Source organism: Pteronotus mesoamericanus, unplaced genomic scaffold, assembly GCF_021234165.1.
Source record: "Pteronotus mesoamericanus isolate MK-2021 breed Mesoamerican mustached bat unplaced genomic scaffold, CSHL_Meso_final contig_22, whole genome shotgun sequence".
Lineage (NCBI taxonomy): Eukaryota > Metazoa > Chordata > Mammalia > Chiroptera > Mormoopidae > Pteronotus > Pteronotus mesoamericanus.
The window spans coordinates 257,607-278,729 of NW_026555090.1; the positions used below are offsets into that span (position 1 = coordinate 257,607).

Sequence of the window (21,123 nt, forward strand, 5' to 3'; positions counted from 1 at the left end):
ACTATAAAGTGCTCTGTAATCCTGTAGAGGGTTTTGCAAACTGCAAATTACTTTGTAAATTGTGTTTTGTAAACAGCCTTGAGCTTTGCCAAATGCAAAGTCCTTTGTAAACTGTAGAGTTCTCTGTAAACTGTACAGTAATTTGGCAGGTGGAGAGGGCTGTCGCCCCTGAGAATTTGGGGATGAATTAGACTCCCGCCCTGTCATCCTGCGTAGGGCCAGAGCTCCCAATGGCGCCCAGGCACGGAGATGGGGGAGGGGGGCAGGACGTGCAGAAAGGCGGGCCAGTGGGCTTCTGGCGGCGCGAGGGGAGAGAACTGAGCTGAACGCGGGGAGCCCCAGTGTAGGACCCTGGCCCATCGGAAGATTCTGCCCCCCTAGGACCGAGGGGGAAGGTGGAGGGAGAAGGGCGAGGGACAGGAGTTGGTGGATGGGGCGCTGGAAGGCCAAGACCGGGCAAGGACCTAGGCGTTCGGGGTCAAAGTGGGGTTTTGCCGCCTCCTGGTGGCTGCAGGAGGAGCGACTCGGGCCGCGCCCCAAGGACTCGGGTCCGGCCCGCACTGAGCGCGCGCGCACTAGCAGCCGGACCAATCCGCGCACGCGCACACAGCCGCACGCGCACCCACAGACGTTTTGGGGATTCATTCACTCCCTCCTGCGTTATTTCGTGTGTCATTCAGCCGTGTTTCCATTCAACAAATATTGACTGAGCCCTGGCTAAAGTGCCGGCACTCAGAACACAGCAGTGGCAGGTCAAATCTGCCCAGATGAAGCAGATACAGATTAGCTCGACTGGCCGGACCCGGGCGGGTGGCCTCGCTGAGAAAGTGACAGGGGAGACGTGGATTGGGGAGGAAGGGGTTTCCAGGCAGGGGGCACAAAAGCACCTTGAAATTGTCAAATGCTGTGCCAGGTAAGTGTTAATAGGCAGAGGCCTGTGCCAGCCCGAAGGCTATTTGGGGGCAGGCTGAGCGAAGGAAGGGAGGAGCGGTGGACCGAGCTGGAGAGAGCCCTGAGAAGATGCCCCCCTTCCCTTTGGAGGCCTCGGGAGGCCTAGGAGGACCTGAAATGAGGGCTCGGCCAACTCACCGGTTTGATCCTGCTGGCTTGTGTTTGGCTCGGGGAAGAGCATGTGACCCCTTCCCACCCAATAAGCCAGCCCTGGGACTTCAGAGGGAGCTCCGGCCGCTTGGCTAAGCGGGTAGCGGCCCCTGCGTCCTGCGTGTCCCCGTGAGGGGAGTGGGGAACTGAGACAGAGATAACAGAGCCGAGGGGGACACGGGATGTACAGCATAGCAACCACGTGCCTGGATCCAACTGTGCCTGCAGCCACACGCAGTCCTGCTTGCGTGAGCAAGCCAGCGCCCTTCTGCTGCAGACGGATGGAAGACGGTTTCTGGCCCTGCCCACGCCTCAGGGATCACAGAGCCGGGCTGCCTCTGGCCGGAGGCCTTCCTGGGGCTGCCCCGCCCCTGAGAGCCCTCCCCCAGGCCCCGCTGCCTGTCTCCAAGGCTGTCTCTCCATCTCACGAGCCGTGTGGCTCTGGACCTGTTGTACCATCTACGGACTGGGGATACCAACATAACAGCTTGAGAGGACAGCGGAGCCCCTTCACAAAGTGACGTCGAGGCCTGGGGCCCGCACCTGCTCCTCACTCTGGGCCCCGGCAAAGCGCTCTTCCGTGGCAGTGGGACAGGCGGCCCCGCCAGGGGTGGGCTCATGTCTCCTGCTCTGCCCAGCGCCCAGCATGGGGCCCGGTGCCTCGTCACAGCCTTCTGGGGGCCTCGGCGCCCTCGTGTGTGACAGTGCAGGGTCCCTGGGCCGCGCTGCCCAGCCCCGCCCCAGGGCCAAGAGTCCTTCCACAGGCCGCAGGCCCCCGCCGAGGACCAGGCTTACCACTGCGAGTCTCACACAAGCTTCTGGGCTGCTTTTTTTTTTTCCTTTTTTAATTAAAACAGCAATCAGGTAACTGCCCCAACCCATCAGGGATAGGACCCAAGATAGACAATCCTTTCTTCAAAAAAAAAAGAAAGAAAATTTTACACACACACACACACACACACACACACAAGGACAATAAAACCAAATCCATAATCTGTCCAGCCAGTCCCCACCGAGAGCATCTCTCTGAGCAGAGACTTTGAGCCCATCCCCCTAGACCCTGCTAAGCAGAGAGGGTGGGTCTTGGCCTGCTGGTCCCTGAGGGGTGGCAAAAAAAAAAAAACATGCAAAAAAAAAAAAGGAACAGCCAAACTCACAAAGCAAAAAGAAAAAGAAAAAAACCCAAAAAGATAAGTTTTAAAAAAAAAGTGAAGCGACACCCCTAGAGGCGACAGGCAGAGCCGAGGCCGCTGGGCAGCCCCCGCGGCCCTCTGGCCAGCGCCGGAGGGGGCCTCGACGCGCTCTGGCGTCTCCATCGTGGGGGTGCTCGAGAGGACTCGTGGGCCTCCCCCCCGAGTCCCCACTGCCAATGCCGGACAGAATGTGGCGCCTGGGGCCAAAGTGCGCAAAGTCCATTCAGTCAAGACACAAAACAAAACATACAGCTCGGGTGGCATCCACAGCTGGGCCAAGGCGGCAGCCGGGGCACAGGCACCAGCCGCCTTCTCTGTGAGGGGCAGCAACATCTGGTGTGGACATCCAGGCCCCTCCAAGTCCAGGGTCTTGGGGGCCGAAGACTTGGGGTCCTCGGAGCAGCAGGACAGAGGCCCTGGTGGGGCCCGCGGGGGCCCGGCCGAAGTCCGGACAGTCTGGTTCTTTGGCACTTGGGACCAGCCCCTACGACTCCTCCCAGAATGGCCAGGCCAGGGTGGCAGCCACGCGCGGGCGCGGGCGAGCACGGCCCCAGCCGAGGAGGCTCTGGGCTGCTGGAGGGCCCTGCCCTATGAGTCCTCTCCCAGGATCTCCTTCACAAAAGCAGCGATGTCTGTCTTCTTGGTTTTGTGCAAGGTGAAGAAAGGGTGCTCCTGACGGGGGACGGGTGGCGGCGTGAGGCCACGGCGCCCCGCGCCCCCCAAGGCCAGCCCCGGTCCCTGTGTGCTCCTTCTGCCTGGCCAGCCCCTGCTCATCCTGCCAGCACCCCTGCCCTCGGGAAGCCCCCCTCTTGGAGACAGCCCTGCCAGCTTCCTCCTCGGCCCCCTGCGGCCGCCCTCCAGCCACACTGAGCTCACTTCCGCCCACACGTGCCAGGCCTCTGCCCACGGCGGGCATACAGCTCCAGGTGAGTCCTCAGTCGTCCTGCCGGGCCTAGTTCACATGTCACCTTCTCGATGAAGCTTCCCCCCATTCCTTCAGATACGAGCCCACCCGCCTGCCCACCGCCGTCCCTCCGCACCCTGTCACAGCCCTGCCTGTGTGCCCCCCACAAAGCCTGGCATGAAGAGGGGAGCCAGGCAGCGAGTGGCTACCTGAATAAATTAACGTGGGGGCAAGGCAGGGGGCCGTCTGCCTCCGCGTGGGGGTGCGGCCCTCTGCCCCGCGAGCCAGCCCGGTGCCCCTCCCACGCACTTACCATCAGCTCCAGGTAGCTCATGCGCTCTGCGGGGCTCTTCCTCAGGCTATGGGAGAACAGGGCAGGCTGGGGCCAGCAGGCACGGAGGAGGCGAGGCCGGCCCCTCCGGGCCAGCCGCGCCAGCTGGGCTCAGGGCCCACGCCTGAGCTGGCAGGGAGGCCACAGACGGGCCCCAGGGGCCCAGGCAAGAAGGGGCAGGCTATTCCCAGGCGCCCCCGAGGGTGGAGCGGGCTCCGTGGGTGCAAACTAGAGAGGCTTGGGCCATGTCCGGTGCCTCTCCGGGTGTGAGCTTTCTCGTCCTACATCAATCTAGGGAGCTTCCAATGAGTGTGGTATTAAGAGGGCCCTGCAGGGCCACCGCTGGCAATCGCGTCCTTGGTGTCCTGACCCCGGGGGGGCGGGGGGGGCCATTCCTCCTCCCAGGCCTGGGCGCGGGGGGGGGGGGTGCGGGGGGGCCTAACTCAGGGGAGCCAGGGTGACTGACGACTGTTGCAGGGCTCATTTGTTTTCAATCTTTTTTATTTTCTAATAAAAGAAATAAAGGCTATAAGTTTTCCTGAGTATCTCTTTACACACACCACACAGATGCCGATGTGTTCTTTTCTGTCTTTCACTTCTGAATACCTTAGAATTTTGTTTTTGAAATCTCTTTCATGACCCAAGAGTGAGTCAGAATAACTTACTTTGAATTTCAACGTGGCTTTCTCTTCTTTTGTTATGGGTTTCTTATTTTATTTAATTATGGGCAGAGAACATGGCCTGTTTGACTCTGCCTTTTTCCTGTTTCCCTATTTCTTTTGTAAATTCAAACACAGTTTTTATAAGGTCCCCACAGGCATTCTTTAATTTGGTACAAAGTTCCAAACATCAATAAAAGTAAATTTCTTTATGCTGTTCAAATCCTCTGAATGGATTTGGTTTTTTCGTCGTCTTTTTCGGTCTCCTCGGGTCTGTCCACTTTCAGGATTGTATTAAAATCTCGCAGGAGCCCCAGTCTGTCCCCTGCTCCTGCCCTCTCTTTCTGCCTCACACATTGTGGTGCTACGTTCTCTGGGGGGTCGTCTGCCAAAGGAGAAGAGGACGGGGCCCAGGAAGCAGCTGCGGTCTGGCCAGGGCAGGGCTGCCACTTACCATTGTGCGGTGAAGTCCACAAACTCGGGAGAGAATTGGTCGGCTGGGAGCTGGGGGGAAGGCTCCTCCACCACCTGCTTCAGCTGCTGGAACGGGGTCCCCCAGGACCCGTAAGGAAACCGCAGGATCGCCATTTCGATCTGCAGGGAGGACAGTGGCACTGGTCAGACATACCCGCACTCTGCACCCAGAAGCAGGACGCTTTCAGAGCCTGCCCTGTCCTGGCCCAGCGCCGGGAGGGGCCAAGAGGCAGGTCAAGGGCTGAACATGACACCAGGGCAAAGATGAACGCTGGGGACATGGGGCTTGGCTGCTCTGACCGCGCCAGCAGCAATTAAGCCCACGAAGCAGACCCTGCTCCGAGCTGGGACTAGTCTGACCATCCTCGCGTTCTCGAACAATCTGCATTCAGAGAATTTTACACAAAACGCGGCTTCCACTGAATGTGGAAAAATCAGAGGGGCTGGCAGCCCCGAGTCTCCGTTCTGCAAGGCAGCAGCTTCACTGCCCACCAGAGGCCAGGCCCCTTCCTCCTGTCCCCACGTCTCGGCCTCCGCTGCCCTCGGCTCGGGCTGCTGTTATTGCAGAGGAGGCAAGCGGGGTGTCAGACGTGGGGCCCCTGTCCGGCCGCCCGGCTCCTTCTCTCTGCAGCAGCCTGCTCCAGGCTCCACCGGGCACTGAGGCTCACAGCCCCCTCCTCCCCAGCGCCCCACCACCCACCCATTGACACCCCGGGAGGCCCAGCTCCAATGCCTCCTCCTCCTCCGGGAAGCCTCCTCTCTGTCCCCACCACAGTTTCTCCCTGACCCCTGGCTATGGGGCCACTGTGGCCTTGTCAATCCTGCTGGACCTGGACCCGGACCCCCCTGCACATGGCCTCGGGGCTGCCCGGGCTCTGCCCATGTGCCAGGCACCCAGCCCATGCCTCGCCCGCAGGGGGCAGAAAGTCGCTGAGTTTTGCTGACTGCTGAAATAAAAAGGCAAATCAGGTCAACGCAGGCCCCTGCTCAAAACAGCAGAGGCTTCTTGATGACAGAGCATAATGACCATAATAAAAAGAAAAGACCTTAACTCCAACTAATGCTTCATGTTGGCAACTGGCACCCAAACAGATCACTAACTATTGTGCTAAGCAAGAGCCTTCCCATGAGGCTCAAGGACCCTTCCAGCCATGACATACACCCCCCCACGGACAGAGGACATGCACAGCCGAAATTTGGGCTGCCCTTTCCTAGAAGGTTCACTGATTCCAACAAGCAGGAGTGAGGACCCCATATGGGCTGCCATGGAAGGACCCAGAGGCCGACCAGAGCTTATAATTAGAAAGGTGAAAACATGTCCAAGACCTTCACCTGGGAATTCCTTTCCTCGTCATTTTTTTCTAAAAAGCTCAAAAAACTGGAAATCAACAAAAAATGCCTCGGGGCGCACAGACGCCTGAGACGGTGCTGTCCGTGACAATGGACCCTGGGGAGCAGCCTAAAGGCCCAGCGCCAAGGGCCAGCCGGTCACAGGGTGGCGCCTGCCCAGGGCAACCACGAGGCGCGCCCTGCGACCCCAGACGAGTGCTCACGGGACCGGCCCTGGGCAGCACGCATGACGGCCGAGAGCCGTCCACGTGTATCCCAGGAAGCGCTCCGTGGCGCGGGTCAATGCCCACAGAGAGCCGGCCGGTGGGGCTCCGCGAGGACAGCGGGGAGGCCAGCCGGGCGGGCGAGCCCGATGTGCAGCGCTTCATCAGTCCCTCCCCCGGGATGGCCAGGAATTTGAAGTCAAAAGAAAAAAACAGAAACAAGGGAAATGTCCCGAACTGGAAAACTGGCTGAGGAGATGGTGGCAGGTGGTTGTAAATGCTCTGGATGAGATGCATACAGGGATTTACAACAATCTGGAGAAACATGAGTGATGTGAGGCTAAGTGAGAAAAGCAAAATAAAATATATATGTATGTGAGTTTTTGGGGGGTTTTTTTAATTTACAAAGAGAAAACGTCTGGAAGGAAGTGTACAATGTTGGTGGCTGACACTGGGGCAGAGCTGTGTGTGTGGAGTGGAACAACCGTGATTTTTTTCCCATTTACTTTTCCTCCGTGTTTTTATACTGTGTTCCTACTACTTTGTAACCACTGCAGCTACACTCCCTGACCACCACAGCATCCCCCCGCCGCGCGCTTGCTAGTGCCCCGCTCCACAGATGCAGTCGGTTTCCCCATGAACTGCGCGGGCTTGCGACGTGCTCTGACCCACACAGCGACGCAGCGTGACGCGGCCAACTCCGGGCCTAGCGCTAAGCAGCACGTCCCTCCAGAAGCCAGTCACCACGCCCCATCTCCACGCTCCGAAGACACCCAGCGAACAAGCTGCCTGAGGAATCCGGTGCCAGGCCCATGTTTGTAAAGCCTTCTTGAACCTTCCAGCCCTGCCCAGCCCTGACCCCAGCCAGAGCCACGTGGAGTAGAAGACCCACCCAGCTGAGTCAGGCCAGACTGCAGTCACACATGAAATAACAAACCACCCTGTCCAGGTGGCTCAGCCAGAGTGTCATCCCATGGACCAAAAAGGTCGCAGGTTCGATTCCCGGTCAGAGCGCGTACCTAGGTTAGAGGTTCAATCCCCAGTTGGGGCACATATGGGAGGCAACCAATCAATGTTTCTCTCTCATGTCAATGTTTCTCTCTTTCTCTCCCTTCCTCTCTCCCTAAAAACATATCAAACACATTTAAAAAAAAAAAAAAGGAAATAAAATGTTGTAGGTTTGAGTCATTAGGTTCTTAAGTGGTTTGTTACACAGCTTTTGGTAACTGAAATATGCACCGAGCACACACTTTTCTAAGTTCCCCAGAGACATCAGGTCACTAGAATGTGGTTGGTCCCCAACCATGATGCTGGACGGACAGACGGAAGGGAAGGAGAGACCAAGGAGGGAGGGGAGCAGGCGCAAGTGTATGAGTGAAGGGACCCTGAGTGCGGCCTCTAACATCTAACCACTTGTGTGTAGCCCATAACTACAGAAAGAAATTGGTCTTATTTTTTTAACTAGGGACTTGGAAAACTTTCATCTGCAGGTGCAGCATCCACCTTTGGACTGTGAATGTTCCTCTCCGCTTCAAAAAGAAAAAATTTTGATGGCAGTGCTAAGGGGAACGGAAGGTGTCAGCAGTTCTTCCATTTTCTCTCTGACAGAACGGTTTTGACTGTGACCGTCCCCCGCCACTGCGGGCAGATAGGGCTTAGAAAGCTGGAGTCCCGCGGCGTTGACAAGGACTGATGGGCGCAGCCACGGGAATCCCGACATCGCCGCCGGCCCGCGCCCCCAGCCCGCCTCGCCTCCGACTGCCCTCGCGCCTGGCCCCCAGGCTCCCGCGCGGCTGCCCACCCCGGGCCTCTGCCCCAGAGCCCTCAGGCCCTCCCGCCCCCTGCCCCGGGGCTCAGCGCACACAGCCCACAGCCACTCCCCACCCTGCTGGACTCTTCTCCACACCCCCTTGCACTGCATTTCTTACAGATTGATCTTATTTATTGATTGCACTCTGTCTCTGACACCAGTAAGCCAGAGGGACTGAGGCAGGGTCAGTGCTGACACCCCCACTGAAAAAAGTCAACAGATCTGAACCCTCTTAGTTCCAGTGATTGGGATGGAGGGTGGGGGGCACCTACCGCTCAGGCCAGTGAGTCCGTCGGACTGACTCACGCGTGCCGGGCCAAGACAGCAGCGTTTTCCTGGGTTCACACGCACAAGTGTGTGCCCCTCACCGCATCCCAGTCCTCCCTGCCCCTCCAGCCCATGCTGGGCGCCCACGCAGCTTCCTAAAAATCACTAACTAAAGCGCGACATGCACCCAAGCAGGGGCCAGCGCTCTGCTGGTCAGTTCTTGAAAAAGAAGAGCCACGTGGGGCCGGCCTTGCCCCTGGCCCTCAGATGCAGCCGTTCTGGCTCGGCCAAGGGCTGCGCGCCTGCCCCGCCCCACCCGGCCCACCCCACCCAACCCCACTCGGGGAGATGCACCAGGGCCCCCTAGGCAACACACTTCTTGCTGTGAAAAAAAAGGTTTTAAAGATGTTTATCATTTTGCTTTTAAAATTACTTATATCCCAGAAGCTCACTTAACGTAGGATTGGCTGTGATTTCTCAACAAGCATCAAGAGCTACGGAGAAAGCCCAGAGGGCGAGTGAGCACGAGCTGCCGGCCTCCTGGGAAGGGCGCCCTCGCCACGCGGGACGCGCTTCACGCCACCTGCAGGCATTACCTTTAACACACCATGACTTTGGATGGCACAGTTTCCTCTCAGATTGTCAAACCAACACCTTTTTCTAGGGTCTCAACTATTTGGCATGACCCCCAAAAGCGCAGGGACCAGGTGCGCGCCCGCCTGGCCCCACCCCCCAGCCAGGGCCGCCCCTGCCCCGCGCGGTACCATGGTGATGCCGAGGCTCCAGACGTCGGACTTCACGTTGTAGCCCTTCTGGTTCAGCTCCGGGTTGATTCTCTCAGGCTGCAGGGGGCACCAAGAGGCGTGAACACCTGCTCCACAGGTAGGGACCAGAACAGGGGTGACCCAAGCCTCCAAGCGCACCCTGCCCCACCTCGCCATGGGACAGATGGGGAAACTGAGGCCAGGGGGGCCAGGGTCTCGTGATGAAGGCCCAAACCTTGCCTCGATGGACCCCCGGCTGGGGGTTGGGAAGAGCACCTTCAGGACACCGGTGGGGCCGGAGGGGACCTGCCCAGACCCCGTGCAGAGCCTCCTCATGGGAATCCATAAAGCTTGCCACCCAAATGGGCACTCAGGGCACAGTTAACAGCAGCGGTAGAGGGGCTGCTTGGGCAGTGGGCTGCAGAGCGCCACCTCTGGGGCCGGCGCAGCAGCGCCAGGGGGCGGCCCTGTCCCTGACGGGCAGAGGACGCGACCTGACCGCCACCTCCCGGGCACGCCCCCTTGCGGCCCGCAGCCGTGGCCCCCGCCGTGGCCCCCGCCGTGGGGGGCAGAGGACTACTCACGGCCATGTAGGGCTTGCAGCCAGCGTCCATCGTCTTGGCCACGGAGTCCACCAAGTAGCCGCTGATCCCAAAGTCACACATCTTCACATGCCCCTCCTTGTTGATGAGGACATTAGATGGCTTTACATCTGCAGGGACAGAGTAGGCCTTTGCAGCTGCAGGAACCCCGGCTAGAGAGCAGCGGGCTTCTCCGCCACCCCAGTTGCCCCGGGGGCAGACGCTGCCTGGGCCCAGGAGGTGGGCAAGAGACTGAGGCTGCAGGAGGTGCTGCAGGAGCCCAAGGTCACACAGTTAGTGACATCATGATGAGGATGTGCTGCAGCCACCGGCCAGGCCACGGGTCGGGAGGGGCGTCAGGCCCCTGCTGCTGCCCCCAGGACAGCGTCCTGGCTCCGGTCACCAGCGCCGTGGACACACGGTCCAGAGAAGCAGGCTACCCTGGCATAGGCGGCCTTGTGGTAGGGGCTGGACCCCACTTCCTGGTACAACCTCTAGCTCTGGAGTCTTCCTAGGCTGGGCTACGGGGTTCATCACTGACGGGGTGGGACCCAGAAGCGACCCAAACACCCAGGCCAAAGGGTCCGCAAATTCAGCCGGGAAGCACAGGGCAGAAGCCAAAAAGCACAGGAGGCAGGCAGTTCCGCGGGGAACCCGGGGCCGGCCCGCGGCTGGAGCGATGCCGAGCAGGCTGCACAGCAGGGGGTCTTCCAGCAAACACACGCACACGCCTCCCGTGTGCTCTCTGTGGGAACCTGCGCAGCATAGAAACGCACAGGAAAAGCTCTGGCAGGTTCCATGCTGAACTGCCAACAGTGGTGAGTGGTGGGTGAGGGCTGGGATGGCCACTCCACGGCCCAAGAGGCTTAGTCTAATTAACTTTGTAAAAGCAGTAGGTCGGCTTAGGAGGACCACTAAGAGCAACGGAAAGGAAGGTGCGACATACACAACCTGGCGGGTCTAGAAATACTGGGCTGAGTGGAGGAGGCTGGGCAGAGGGCACATGCACGGGAGCCCATCTACATGAAGTTCAAGAATGAGAAAAACCAATCTACTGTGGAAAAAACAGGGGAGGGGCGCAGGAGGATGAGGAGCGCAATGCCCAGGGGGCCTCCCAGGGCGGGGAGCCTGGTGGGAACACGCTGCATCTTGGCAGGGGCGGGGCTGCGTGGGCGTGAACTCTGAACAGGGTCACCGAGCAGCAACCGCAGTCCCTGCACCTCACCACATGCAGAGAATACATCCAAACAAAACCAGTCAGGTTCCCGGGGAAGGGCCCACCTCGTCCGTGCCCTGAGGAGCGGCAAGCCTGGGAGGGGGTGGCAGGGGTGGGACCGGGTCTGGGCTGGGGGCTGAGGGCTGAGGGATGTGGCTTGGAGGGTTGGAGAGTGGCCTAGACTGAGAGGCAGGCTCAGCGCCGGACCCCAGCAGGCTCATCCCTACCCGTCACCTCCCTGAGCCTCAGGCAGCAATTTTGGAAAAGGGAGAAAGGGGCACCCGCCCCACGGGACTGAGGGAGACCGCGCAGGCGGGCCTCCTGGGGGCCCCCCCCGGGGGGCGGGCAGGCTCTGACCTCTGTGGATCACGGACAGCTTGCTGTGCAGGTGCTCCAGCGCCCTCACGATCTAGCACGCAGGACAGAGACACAGAGCTGGCGTTACTCCTGGTCGCATCGACGGCAGGGCAGTGAGAGCCCCGCCCTCGTCGCTGTGTCTCGTTCTCCCCCCCATCCAGCCCCTCTGTAACCTGGGCTCTGGCCTGCACTCCAGCCTCTGCCCCAGAGCCCTGGCAACCTTGGTACAGACACGCCTCCCGCCGCCCAGCCAAGTGGACCCGGGTCTCGGGTCCGAGCATTTACCCGGGAAATGGTGCAGTGGAACCCCTGGCAGAATCCAGGACTTGTGACCCGCCCTCCCAGGGGCCCCTGCCACCCCTCCCGGGCTCTTAGGTAAAACCCAGCCCGTCCGCGGCCGCCCCGGCCCCTCCCCTTCCCTCAGCAGAGCTGGTGGACTAAGTGCAGGAGTTGCGCCCCTGAGGAGGGCAGAGGTTCCGACTCGAAACCAGACGCAGCCAGAACTAAACGCCACGAGTGTGCCCGTTTCCGTGTTCAACCTGGCTGCCAGGATGCTCGCGCACAGCGCTGCCCCTCCTCCAGCGCTGCAGAACCTCAAAAGGCAAACTTTTAGACGCCAGCCTTTCCCCAGCTTAGCTGATATCTCTTTGAGCTGCCTCAGGATGGACAACACACTTGTAAATACTAAGTCATTTTTTAAATGATCGAGGAAGCTTGGGAGTTGCACACAAAGGCCTAGAGACCCAGGAGCTGCCAAATCTGTGTGGGTCTCCTCAGCAGAGAAGCACTGGTCCAGGGCTGAGGAGCTGGGCCCCTGGGGGGCAGTGACCCAGGTTACAGGCTACACTGGGGCCCAGCTCTGCCCAGAATACGGCTCCCAGGCTGCGCCCCGGGCCAGCCACGGCCAGGCAGGCGCTCTGCCACGCACCCGGAGCGCCCGACCCCCGAGCCCCCCGGGCCGGAGCCACTTACCGACACAGCAATCTTTCCCAGAATGTCCTCCGGAATCGTCATGCTTTTGTCAAGCACCTTACGGTAGAACTTGTCCAGGGACGTGTCCATGAGCTCCATGCAGATCCACACATCTCCCTGTGGGCGGGCACCGAGGTTAGCTCAGGCCACGGGGCAGCACCGGCGCCGGGGCGCCTGCCCGGTGCTGGCGCCAGCCAGGCCTGCAGCGGACACATCTGCCCGCCCCTCAGCCGTGAGCGTCACCGAGCTCCCAGCTCCTCCCATCCGGCCCCCCAAAAATCGCGACCGCCCACTTCTGGACCTTCCATGCTTGCCTGCGCTGCCGGGGCCGCCCCAGCCCCCAGCCCCCAGCCCTGGCGCCGCTGGCCTCCCCTACCCGACCCTTGACTTCACAGTAATTCCCAGGGAGAAGCGACGGAAACACACAGCTGCCTGTGTCCCTCCGACGGGAACGTCCAGGCTCTGGCGGCGGCTCGGCCCCTGGCCCAGCCCAACGCCCCCAGCACAGGGCTCGCCCAGCGCGGCCCTGGCAGACGGCTCCCTCCTCCGCAGCACTGCTCTGCCCCCTCCCCCCGGCCCCCCAGCAAACTCCTGCATGCCCCTCAGGACAGCCTCCTCAGAAAGGCTGGGTGCAACATCTCCTCGGGGGCCCCCCAGGCCCCAGGGCCTCTCTGCCAGCTCTGGCCCAGCACGCAGCGAGGTCCAGGTCTGTGTCTGTCTCCTCAGCAGCAAGGGGACAAACAGCCTGAACCCAGCACACAGTGGGTGTTTAGTCAGTGTGGATGGCAAGGCCCTGACCCACCACAGGGTCTGGCCCAGCCAGCAAGCTCAGGGACCCACAGGGGCTCCAAGAGCGGGGCGGGGCAGGGAGAGCCCTGACCTTGCCCCGAACTCCAGGAGGTAAGTGACCATCGCAGACCACGCCCGTCTGACGTGGGCTCTGGCCGCCGTTCACTGCACACCAGCCCCTTACGCCATCCGGCAGGAGCCCACCCTCCCTGCCCCGCAGGCCACGCCCCCTGGGCCTCCCCGGTCCCTCTCGCTCCCACAGACCCAGAGCCACACCTGTGCACACCCGGACCGCGGCCCTGCCCCGAGTCCCGCCCCTCTGCCAGGATGCTGACAAGGCCGGAGGTCACACAACCCGGTGGCACACTCACTGAGTGCCAGGCCTGGGCCACATCCTGTCATCTTCGCGACAACCTTGTGAGGTGGGTACACTCACTCACCGGTCTCCTTTCATAGACAAGGAAACTGAGGCAGGAAGCAAAGAAGCCAGGCAGTCGGGCTCCCAGGCCCGAGCTCTCAGGCCCCGCTCTGCCACCTCCCAGGCAGGCGGGGCCCGTCCCCTCCCCGCGCCCAGCACCCAGGCTCAGGGACACTCAGCAAGTGTCTGCAGGGCCCCAAGGTGACCAAAAGCGGGCTGCAGGCGTGGCGGAAGGGGCAGGTGTGCTGACAGAAGGTGAGGGCAGGGTGGTCCGAGCCCCCAGCCTCTAGCCCAGCCTCTGCGCCCCACCCTCCTGCCAAGGCCGCACCTCTCTGAAGAGGGCCCCATAGAAGGTGACGGTGTAGAAGCAGTCAACTGTGCGCATGTTCACATCCAAGTCCATAAGCAGACGCTTCTGCTCCTGGGAGTTCACGGTGGCCCGGATCCGCTGCAGGGGAAAGGGCTGCTGTTAGGGGGCCACACAGCAGGGGGCGAGCACCCCACCACCACCCACATGAGGGCGGGGCGGGCTCAGCCCACCACCCCCGCCGGGCAGCCTCCGGGGCGCCCCCCCGCCAGGCCCCCTGCGCACCTTGACAGCCATGATGGTGCCGCTCGGGGCGTGCCGTACTTTCTCCACCACCCCGTAGGCTCCGCGCCCCAGCTCTGAGATCGTCACCAGGTCATCGGCCTCTACCTCAAAGTTCTTGGGGGACAGAAGAGAGAGAAGGTTGGTGGCCAAAAGTCAGGAGTGGACCCTCCCCTCACTCAGGGGAGACAGCAGGGGCAGCGGAAAGAGAAGACAGCCAGTCAGACCCAGGCTCAAACCCTGTACCCACCACTTCCTGCTGTGGGACCGGGGTCAAGTCACCTTGAGCATCTGTAGAACAGGCCCAGTGCTCATATCCAAGGGCTCTCACAAGATGCAAAGAGGGCAGCCCGTGCAATGCCCCCAGCGGCCACAGGGGCTCAGGAGGTCCCCTTGCCCTCCTGTCCCCCACCCCACTCAGGTGGGCAGGCTGAATCTTCCATTCAGCCAGTATTTACTGAGCACCTGCTGTGTGTGTCTGTTTTGGGCGCTTGAGACAGAACAAAACAAAGGGCCCGCCCTCACAGTGAGCAGCGTGGCGGCTGCCTCTGCTTGCTCGCGCCCTACAATAAACAAACAGGCAAGTAGATGACCTGGACATCAAACAGTGACAAGTGGCCAGGAGGTAAAATAAGCCTGGGAGATGCCGGCAGCCAAGGAGAGGCTCTGGAGGGACCGTTCTGCCTGGGGCCCCTCAGCCTGGCTGGTGGCTTAGGTGCCGTCCCCGAGCCAGGAGTCCCGGTCCCTGCTGCCCAAGCCATCGGAGCTGCGCGTGGGACACAGGCTCCAAGGCGTGGCCTCGACAGCCGGGCTGGGGTCTGCACGTTCCACACACTGTTTCCACAGGTGACACAGGGACAAACTCTGAGGTCAGCCACTGTCACCATTCCGGATGCAAAGGTCGGAGAGAGGGAGGCCCAGGACCCGACGGCCAGCCTCCAGGGAGGGAGGCCCCTCTCCAAAGCCCACCTCTGCCTGGCACCCGCAGCCACCTCCCAGGGGCCCGATGGGGTCAGCGTGGGTCCGTGTCAGACGGAAGTTCACGGGGGCCCCGCAGGCTGCAGCCAGCACCTACCCTGTCTCCAATGGTAATGAAGGCCCGGGAGTCAAGGTTCCTGGGGGGGCTGTGGGGAGAAAACAGATCCCCTGAGCCTCTGAGAGAACCACACCCTTCCCATGATGGGAAGAGCGAACAGCCTGGCACCAGGGCCAGAGGCGTGTCCTGTCCCCAGCAGGTGGCGCGACTCAAAGCGCCTCATCTCTGCCACTGAGCGTGCGCTGTGCCTGGGCCAGAAGGCCTCACCTTCCCGCCTCTGTCTGAGGCAGGGAGCAGAGGCCCAGCACTGGCACGAGATGCTGCAAGTGCCACCCCAGCCCGGCCACCCGGCCCAAGCGGCTCGCAGGAGGCTCAGCCTGACACACTCTCTGCGGCTTGCTCTCATCCCCTGGGCCCCTCCTGGAAGCCTCTCCAGGCTGAGCCAGAGGAGAAACTGAGGCAGACTCACGTGGGGTTGGGCACGGTTGGCTTGGACACACAGGAAATATGTAAATCCTTCTTCCTCTTGGATTTTCCTAAAAAGGAGAGATGGCGAGGTGTCTGTGAGAAAGTTCCTGGGAAGGCCCCCAGCCAGAGGTGCCTTGTCCTGGTGGCCTCCAGCGCACTAACACAGGTGCCCTCTCCGCTGTAGTGAGGACCTCGGGGGGCGCATCTGAGACGGAAGGAGCTCCTTCCAGTCCCCAGCTCTGTCACCCCTTCTTCTCTGAGCCTTAGAATGCAAGCACCCACCTCAGGGGCAGCTGGGAGACCTGGAGCAGACGCCGCTGGGGGGCCCCTGGCTGAAGCCTGGGGCTCATTTCTCCCCACCCTGCAGTTCTTGCCTGTGCTGCCCATCCAAGAAACGGACTGGAAGCCCACTCCCCTCATCAGGGCGTGCAGTGGGCCTGAGGCCCAAGGCGAAGCCTCTCTCCCCCTCTGCCCCGTGGACGGGTGAGGGGCTTGGCCTTCCTGGGCCCCTGTGTGCGGCTGAGCTCCACGCCTCTCAGGCGAGCTGAGCGTGGCCACGCCCAGCATGCGGCGCAGAGCTCCAGGAGCCTCAGCCTCATGCAGCCCGGGCTGGGGCTGGGGCTGGGGCTGGGGCAGCGGAGGCAGCTCTCAGGACCGCCCTTTGAAGAAGACGCAGCGTCAAGAGCAAGGCCCAGAGACAGCGGGAATCCTGTCAGGAGGAGCAAGGCAGGCGTGAGTTGCCAGCCCCTGCTGCCAGGCACCCAGCCTGGGGCTCCGCTTTCCAGAGAAGGGAAGTGACGTGCCCAGGTTACGAAGCCTGCAGTGGCAGAGCTGGGACTCGACCACAGGTCCCCAAAACCACTCAACAGAAATGGTGCGACTCAGGCACCTGCTCCTGCAGGAGGGCCCTTCCTGCCTCCCTGCACAGCGGGCACCTGCTCCACCCTCCCCGCCCCCCGCTGCACCACCACCGCTGTGGACACACTCGCCGGAACCGGGAGCCATGCGAGGCTCTCCCAGCTGCACCCGGAGCACCGGGTGGGCCCAGCCCCAGAGCCGCCTCTGCACTAGGTTCCCACTCAGCCTCTGCCATGCCCCCCCGTGCCCCACCTGAGAAGCCTGCACAGGGCGCACACACTCAGGCCCAGCAGCCAGGGTGCCTGGCACCACCATTGAGTGATGGGATGAGGCTGTTGCTGCACCTGGGAAGACAGGCCCTGGACCCAGCTGTCCTCAGAGCTGACGAAGGACGAGGAAGCAGCCGGCAGTGGGGGCCCCCAGTGTCTGCACTGGGGGACAGGCAGAGCACCGCAGTCTCTCCACAGAAGCCACCTCAGGGACCCCCAGAGGCCAGGTCAAAAGCATGGGCTCCCTCTGCTCTAAGTCCAGATCCCATCTTTGCCGCTCAAAGGCTGGGTGACATCGGGCCACTCTCCGTGCCTCTCTGAGCCTCAGCATCCTCCTCCATGCAACGGGGATAAAAAACAGCACCCATTCCGCAGCTACCAAGCGGAGCACTCAGGGCAGCCCTCGCACTCGGCCGGCTCAGAGCTGCGGCGCTGCCCCGGGCCAGGCCCGGAGGCCTCAGGAAACAGCAGTTTCCACAAACAGCAATAACAACAGCGACGCAGTCGGCACTCACTGGGCAGCCACCTTCCGTTCCCTGGCACAGGGCACCTGGTCACCCAACCACGACCTCCCGTGAGAGGTGCCTTCATCCGTTTTACAGAAGAGACAACGTGGACGGCTGTCAGGGGGTGGGTGGGTCTCACTCCAAAGCTCTCATCCAACAAAGAGGCAGCCTGCCATGCAAGCGGCCCCGCCGCCACCCGAAGGGAACAGAGCTTAGCCTCGCTTTATTCGGGGAAACTGAGGCACAAAGGGGCAGCCGCCACACAGTGTGTCAGGGGTCTGGCTGGGGGGCGCTCCTGGGTGTGTTGCCTCAGAGACCCCGACAGGCCAGGTCAGCAGCTCACAGCACCCCTCCAGCAGGGAGCCTCCAGAGGGACAGGCCTGTCACCCTCTCCGACGGGAAGCACGGTGGCACCCCCTGCTGGTCAGGAGCCCAGAGGCCTCCCCAGGTTTCCCTGGGCCCAGTATGGTCCACACAGCAACAGGGAAACAGAAAAGCCGAGGCATGCGGGACCACTCATTCCTGAGGCCGCTTCCGGCTGCCCCTGGGTCTCCCAAGGTCGCCACTGACTTCTGGGGAGGGGGGCACGGGGCGCTGGGTGGCAGGCTGCTGGAGGCCGCTGCCAGGCCAGTGCTGCCAGCACTGTTTGCTGGGTGGCAGCCCAAGGAAGTCCAGCCCTGCGCCCTGGCAGAGAGGCCCAGCAGGGACCCCCCTCTCCGCCCTGCGGGTGCCAAACCACGGGAGAGGACCTCGGGGAAGTGCCCCGCTGCTTGCCAAGATGAGGTCTCATCTGCAAAGCACTTGGCACAGGGCTTGGACCTTGTAGGTGGTCCTACTGTGTTGGACACAGTAGGTGGTCCTATATGGGACCAGAAATGGTCTCCACAGTTATCATCGGCCTCTTCACAGAAGTGAAAAACTTTGTCCTAAGTAATGAGAACTGTGGGTAGCTCTTATTCTCAACTTGATGCTTTTTGTAACTAGAAAGTAAAATATTTTATGTTAAAAGTCAATAACCCACTCAGGGCTCTGCTGGGGCTCACAGCCACCCCTCCCCAGCAGTGGCCCGCCCCTGGCCAGGCCTGCCCGCCCCGCCCCTGCTCTGGGACTGAAGGTGTGCTCCCCACTCACCAAGCCTCGATTTGCCTACCTGTCAAGGGAGCTCCCCCGCCCGTGGCCAGGCCAGGTGAGCGAGGACCACATGGGGAGGCACAAGGCACTCAGTGGGGAGGGCTCCCACCGGCTTCCCTCCCGGCCCCAGGAGGGGCAGAGGCTGCGGCGAGCAGGTGCGCTGGGCGGGTGGGCGGAGTGTGGTCCTGGCTTCTCGCCCTCCTGCCCACTGGGGTCGCCAGGCCGGCGTCTGGAGGGACATGGTCTCCCTGGGGCAGCCGTGCCAGGCTGCCATGGAGACAGCCCAGAAACAGGCCACAGGCCACCAGCTGCTGCCACTCTTTACCACAGACATCGACACTGGACCCAGGTAGCCAGGCAGCCCGGGGCTGCCCAGGTGCGAGGCTACTGTGGAGACCGTCACCACAACAAACAGAGCTTCACAGGTCACTACCACAAACCCCAGCCAGCCTGCCAGCCTCGACCTGCAGGGTCCCCGGCCCAGGCGGGCACAGCGCCAGGTTTCTATGCGTCCTCAGCTCTCACTGGCCCCCCAGCAGCATCGCAGGCAATACGGTAGAGAGAGGGCCCTGGGATCAGACACGACTCCCTCCACTCTGCCCACCCCGCCCGTCTCCCCGCACTCGCCACTTCCTGAATACGCCGCCTTCTCTCCCACCGCAGGGCTCTGCAGCTCTGCCCCCTCTGCCTGGAATGCTCTTCCCGGCGACTGTGTCCTACCTGGTATGCGATCCCCACCTTTCACCTACTCGGGGAGGCCCTCCTGGTTGCTCCAGCCCAGCCCCCTTGGCGCTGCTGCCCGGGTGTCCACCTGGCTTCTCGCTGTTGCTTCTCAGACGTCGCCATTTTGTAGTTACTGTCTGAGAGGCAGCGAGCAAAATGCACCGACTCTGGAGCCAGAGTTCAAGTTGCCTCTCCGCCGCCGCCTGGTCGTGTTCCCTCGGGCAAGTGAGCGAGGTGACCTAACCTCTCCGGGCAAGACGGCCCCAGCTGTGAGACGGGGACAGTGGCCCGGCCTCCCCCATCATCAGGTGTGTCCACAGAGCTCCTCGGGGCCACGCCCCAGCAGTGCCTGGCACGCGGAAGGTCGGACGCGGCCATCTGGGTACCCACGGTGCCCCCGCCAACAGCAGGCCTCGGCCCCGGACGGCCACTCACCTACTACTCTCAGCAGCCCCACGGAGGAAGCGTCTGCGTGTGTCTGTTGTGCCAGGGGCTCAGGGTTCACAAAGCCAGAGACAGGAAGAGGACTGGCAAGGGTCTGGCAGGCGCCTCGCAGGGCGCGGGCGAACCCCAGGCGGCGCGGGACGGGAGTGCCGGGCACAGTCGGGAGAGGAGGAGAGCAGAGTCTGGGAGAGGGGGCCGGTCTCTCCCCAGAGGAGCCCAAGGGAAGGAGCTGTCTTTTTGTACCTTTGAGATTCCTAAACACATGCAGTACCAGCTACTGATATGTAAGGAACTTAAATAGAATAACAAGAAAGGAGGAAACCCGACTTAAACTCCATGTCCTGGGCGGCTGCAGGCCTGGGGCTCAGTGTCCTTCTCCATCTAGAGGTGGCAGTCGGGCTTCCTGGAGCCCCTCTCAGGGGCTCCTAGCGACAGGACCTGCTCCGAAGATGGTGCTCACCCCCACCCCAAGTCTCCCTGGCGGAGGCCGACAGAAAGCGGGTGTGGAAGGACGGGCTCCGGCCTCAGGAAACCGGTGCTGCTGTGTGGCCGTGGGCAAGCCAAGCCCCCCCGCCAGCCTCAGCTTCCTCCCTTGACCTCCTGGAGAGAAGGAGCCCAGGCCAGGGCTGTTAGGGCAGAGCCAGACCTGTGTGGCCGTGGCGAGTCATTCCGCACTCTAAGCCTGTGCACTCATAAAACTCAGTGATATTCCGGGGGAAACACGCCCGTGAAGCTGGGCGGCCATGACGGCGAAATGCGGCTCTGCCAGTGAACGGCCTGGCGCCACACGGCATGGGACCACCGGCCACCCCGGCCCCAGCCCACAGGCCTCCGGTCCCCAGCACCGCGGGGACCCCTCAGACCGCGGGCCGGGCTCCCAGATGGCGAGGTGGGCCTCCAGGCTGTAGGGCCCAAGTTCCAGGCTTCAAGAGGCCAGGGCGGGAGAGAGGCGTTCCCTGAGCGACCCCGAGTCCTCCCAGAGCCTCAGGGAAAGGGCGCTGGGCTGGCGCTCAGGCTCGTGGGCGGAGCTCCAGCTGTGTGGGGCCTGTGCTGGGTCACTCAGGCCCCCCCAGGCCACCCGGGGGGGCTCATGGGCCCCGCGCTCCCGAATGGACAAAATGGCAGAAGCACTTTTCCTTAACAAACGCCATTCTTGCTTTTATTATCACCAGTATCAAAACAAAACCTTACAGAACACGGGGTTGATGGGAGAAATACCTAAAAAGGTATTCTTGATGGTAAAAACACGAACATGTAGCTCAGGTGCAAATTATTGGGCACTGATTGGGCACCTACTGCACCCCTGGACTTGACAGGTCTCAACGCCTCTCACCCGCAACAGCAGCCTGAGGGGTGGGAGCTCTTATTCCCCTGGGTCAGACGAGAGACTGAGGCTCCGGAGGCCACAGAGGCAGTCGGGACGCAGCCGGGCCTCAAACCAGCCCCCCCCCCGGACGCCCCACGGGCTCTCGCCTCGGTGCTCAGCCACGGGCACAAGGCTTTCCCCAGCAAGCCGGGGTGGGCGGCGGCCGCGCCCGCTGCAGGAGGGGACGGGTCGGCCAGGAGGCCAGGTCACCGCCACGCAGAAGGACAAAGAGGGGCGGGAACACCTTCCAACCCCAAACGCAGAGCAGTCACGAGCAGGCGTTCTGTCCCCTCAACAGCCAGCGACCACCGACGCCGACAAAGCCCTGCCTCCTGGATGCCCGG

General features: G+C 62.0%; 1 protein-coding gene across 1 annotated transcript in view; it reads right to left on the reverse strand.

Moving 5' to 3' along the window:
• Nucleotides 1-1,864: 1,864 nt before the first annotated feature.
• MAP2K3 (mitogen-activated protein kinase kinase 3) overlaps nucleotides 1,865-21,123 on the reverse strand; it is a 30,343-nt gene continuing 11,084 nt past the window's right edge. The window contains exons 2-12 of the mRNA XM_054571108.1: nucleotides 15,484-15,550; nucleotides 15,054-15,102; nucleotides 13,982-14,095; nucleotides 13,718-13,837; nucleotides 12,183-12,299; nucleotides 11,211-11,262; nucleotides 9,641-9,768; nucleotides 9,057-9,134; nucleotides 4,643-4,782; nucleotides 3,512-3,557; nucleotides 1,865-2,966 (exon numbers count right to left, since the gene is read on the reverse strand). Coding sequence (XP_054427083.1) covers nucleotides 2,883-2,966; nucleotides 3,512-3,557; nucleotides 4,643-4,782; nucleotides 9,057-9,134; nucleotides 9,641-9,768; nucleotides 11,211-11,262; nucleotides 12,183-12,299; nucleotides 13,718-13,837; nucleotides 13,982-14,095; nucleotides 15,054-15,102; nucleotides 15,484-15,550 — 995 coding nt within the window. The 3' untranslated portion in view covers nucleotides 1,865-2,882. The remainder of the gene's footprint in view (nucleotides 2,967-3,511; nucleotides 3,558-4,642; nucleotides 4,783-9,056; nucleotides 9,135-9,640; nucleotides 9,769-11,210; nucleotides 11,263-12,182; nucleotides 12,300-13,717; nucleotides 13,838-13,981; nucleotides 14,096-15,053; nucleotides 15,103-15,483; nucleotides 15,551-21,123) is intronic.